We start from the raw sequence: 3,807 nt of genomic DNA on the forward strand, positions 1-3,807 counted from the left end.
GCATTTGCTAACATTTGGAGGTTCTTCAAATGCATCTACAATCATAAATTGAGGGGTGCATTCTCCACTAGAGATAGATTTATTCCATCATGAGCATCATCATACAATATGCATAGTGTTATATGGCTCATCATAGGCTTGTCAATATTGTTTTAGCAATTCCAATGACTACTGTAATACTAAAAGTAACAAGCGAAGGAAATCCGGCGTTGACATGAAGAGAAAAGGAAGTCAACCTACACCACAATGAAGCAGGTGAAAGGGTATTGGGACACTTTTTCTGTTATTTCCAATGATCAAAATGTTGTATGTCCAAATGTTAGATATCCTATATCTTTCGTAGTCATAATGTGGATTTGGATTTTGGACTACTGCTCCAATGTTTAATAAAAGTAGGGAAAAACGGTTTCTAAGCCCCCTATTGTTTAGGAAACAGAGACAATATCTAAACTACATCTCATGTACTGTTTATTTGCCATTCAATACTCACAAATTATTGGATGGTTTGAAGCTTTTGTCAAGAAATAACCGATCCACTCAAGGATACCGAAACAAGTCACACAGTTGGAAAAAAGGTGCCCTCCTCATCCTTATTAGGTTGACACAATGGACATCATCAGATTCATTTTCCTCTCTCTGTCCCTCTCTACCATGGGTCCATAGGTAATAGATCGAGCATCCTCACCTTTCCTTCTAAACCACATGAAAAATCATGCAGCAACAACAGCAACAAGAGCAACCGCAGCCCGGCGCCTACCTTGCAAGTCCATGTCTAAGAATACAATGCAGTGTTCATTAGAGCTCAGTAGAAGAACTTGGGGTCATGTTGTTAAGCAAGCAAACATTCAGAAGTACATGTTATCCTAGACGCGGCTGCCACACCCAAAGGTGCTCCTCCGACGACAAGGATTCATCATCGACCTAGGCACTTTGCTCAGCTCAGTACTACGGGCATGATTGGTTGCAAAGGAGTAAGCCATGGTTCAAAGACACAAAAAATCAGATCGACAAGTATACGTGACAACCATAGATCCGCATAAGAAACAACATAGGGTTCATCAAAACCATAAATGCAGATGCAGAACAACCATAGATCAGAAACAACCTAGGTTTCATTGACACCAAGCAAGATGTACCGTCGCACCACCGGTGGAGGCACAGGGTGCCGCCGGAGGACCTCGACCCAACGGGAGGATGGTACAAGAACAAAAAAAAATCAGATCGACCTCTATATGTGACAACCATAGATCCGCATCACAAAGTACCTAGGGTTCATCACAACCATAAATCCAGATACAGAACAACAAAAGGAGCGCACGGATCTGAGAGAAGAAGAACCTAGGGTTCATCGACACCAACCAAAATAAGACGAATCAACAGATCAACGCGGGAGAGGGGACGAAGCAGCGTAAGAGGAGGGGGAGATGTAGCGTCGCAGCACCGGGGGGCACAGGGTGCTGCCGGAGTACCTCGATCCACCGGCGAACCGAGGTCGAACAGGAGGAGGGAGAGGAGAAGGCACACCAGGGAGGAGAGGAGCGAAGACAATGGTGGGAGGATGGGAGGTCACCGTAAGCCTCCCGCGCCTTTAGCCCCGGGACGGCGCCATCTCCCGCACTCCGCCGAAAAATTCCCGCCAACATCACTCCATCCCGGCTCACGAGCGAAGGAGCCCTCTAGGCGGACAGGCCGATGCGGGATGGAATGGGAGAAAGTAACGGGGGGTGCAGTGTTTCGGTTCCGGAAGGCCAACCGAACATGCGAGAGTGCACGGGAAGGTTCGGGACGGTGCAGCGGACGGTGCCCTCCCGGCTACCAATCACGCCCTTAATACATAGCTCCTACTATCATTTTTTTATGTTATTTTCAGGTTTGTGCCAGATCAAAGATTCCAAAGCTTTAAAGGATACTCCACGGTAGCGTATTACACACGGTGCACTAACCTGGAAGGAAACACGCAGCTCCCATGACCTGCAAAACCAAGCGGCAGCACCGACAGCACAGAGGTTAGTTGCACATCTCCGTAGAAAGAGCAGAATCCAACAATAAAGAACAGAACTAAGTTTTTTAAAAAAAAAAAAAAAGAATCAAATCCGAGCTTGCTGCGTCGGCGAGATTCCGGGTGTTTACTGGGGTTCAGCGCGGTGAGCGCGGCGGCGCCGGAGAAGTCGCAGGCGGCGGGGCTGGCAGCGCCGCCGGCGCGGAGGAAGTAGTCGTTGAAGGCGTAGGAAGCGTGGCGCTGGAGGTCGGGCGGGTCGTAGCAGGCGCCACCCTGCTGGATGGCGGTGCAGTCGGCGCGGCCGCCGTCGGCGCTGCACGCCCAGTCGATGGCGCTCTGCAGCGCGCCGTCCTCAGCGTTGTTCTTGGCAACGCACCAGAGCTGGCCCCCGCCGCTCACCCCGACCCCCGCGGCGGCGCCGGCGGATGCGCGCGGGGCGAGCAGGAGGATGGGAGCGAGGAGCAGGAGGAGGGGAGGGGAGGGCGCCGGCATTGGGTGCGCCAGGCGGCGGCGATTCGGGGGGATCGGTGGAGGATTTCAAATGCTACCCTTGCTGGAGGGGGAGTGGGGGACAGAGACAGACAGCCCAGGTCGGGAGGTGAGGTGGTGTGCTCAGTGTGGAGTGTGGACTGATGTCGTAGCGGAATGTGCAGCAGCGCGTTTTGATGCAGCTCCTTCGCTTCCGTCTCCGGCTTTCCAGTGGGCAGTGGGCACCGCCGCATCGGAACCGGGAATGCGCTGTGATCTTTCTTTAAAACTTGTTTTTCTACGTGCTTTTTCCTCTTTCGAGGGATACCAATAACATGAATACGCTATTTTTCCTTTGTAATGCTTCCACTCGAGTGTCCGGACCAACGTCTCGCTTCGGACGGAGACGTGGCATAATATCGACAATCCAGGTACACGAGCAATGTATAAAGATCAAGTGATCCTTATACGGGGTCATGTGTTATTAGTCTTTTAGGTCTATTTTCATCCCATAATGTTAAACCACATCTGGGCTTTAAGGGTGGAGCCCATTAGCACATAAAGCAGATCCTTTCTCTCCATGCTCGCTCTCTTCTCCCTGTTCTTAGCATGGAGGGTGCCGCCAGCATTGAGCTCAGCAGCAAGGGGAAGGGCGGAGAGGAGTGGAAGGGCGGCGTCGGTGGCTTGGCTGCAGCCTGCAGGCCTTCCTGAGGCATGTGGTTGAGATAGTGAGGAGAAGGTGAGAGAAAATATTTCTTTATTGCTTATGGTTGGGTTTTAGCGTTATGGGTAACTGCAAGGATGAAGTGCTATAAAAACTACCTGCACAATGGTGAGGCAGGCCTTATAGAACTATAAGAACCACTTGTCCTCTCCATTGTGGCGTCCTAATCGCTGTCATTTCATTAATATAATCCCCCACTGCCTCTTGCTTGATCAACTTTATCGATTCCTCGTCTTTCCATCTCCAGACCATTTACCCCTATCCAATCCTCGGCTTCTCGCAATCGCAGCTGCCACCGCTCGCAAAATGGTGGATATTGCCATCCTGCCAAGCTCGTTTCCCTCGTCCGCCTCTGAGGTCGTGCTGCGGCCGTCGCCTTCGTAGTGCTGAAGAACCACTGCTGCATCACCTGCTCATAGCTCTCCTGTTTGCCTTCTATTTTTGCTCCGCTACCGAGCTCTCGATGCCAACAGGCTGCTGCTCTAGTGATTTATTTCATGGACGTCAGTGCTGATTGGAAGTAGGGATGCGAGGATGATCGACCATCTAGGCCTTCCCAAGCAGCAAGGATAGCGGTGGTCCAGACCCTAGAGCTAAAGAGGAGGAAGGAGACAAG

At 51.0% G+C, this 3,807-nt stretch overlaps 1 protein-coding gene across 2 annotated transcripts in view; it reads right to left on the reverse strand.

Moving 5' to 3' along the window:
• Positions 1 to 2,727, reverse strand: part of LOC101772144 (PLASMODESMATA CALLOSE-BINDING PROTEIN 5) — a 6,236-nt gene extending 3,509 nt beyond the window's left edge. The window contains exons 1-3 of one of the 2 annotated variants that reach the window (XM_022826024.1): positions 2,131 to 2,727; positions 1,944 to 1,971; positions 686 to 772 (exon numbers count right to left, since the gene is read on the reverse strand). In XM_022826024.1, coding sequence (XP_022681759.1) covers positions 754 to 772; positions 1,944 to 1,971; positions 2,131 to 2,491 — 408 coding nt within the window. In that variant the 5' untranslated portion in view covers positions 2,492 to 2,727 and the 3' untranslated portion in view covers positions 686 to 753. The remainder of the gene's footprint in view (positions 1 to 685; positions 773 to 1,943; positions 1,972 to 2,130) is intronic. The other variant, XM_004965484.4, reaches the window with a different exon arrangement.
• Positions 2,728 to 3,807: the final 1,080 nt, after the last annotated feature.

Source organism: Setaria italica, chromosome IV (assembly GCF_000263155.2).
Source record: "Setaria italica strain Yugu1 chromosome IV, Setaria_italica_v2.0, whole genome shotgun sequence".
Lineage (NCBI taxonomy): Eukaryota > Viridiplantae > Streptophyta > Magnoliopsida > Poales > Poaceae > Setaria > Setaria italica.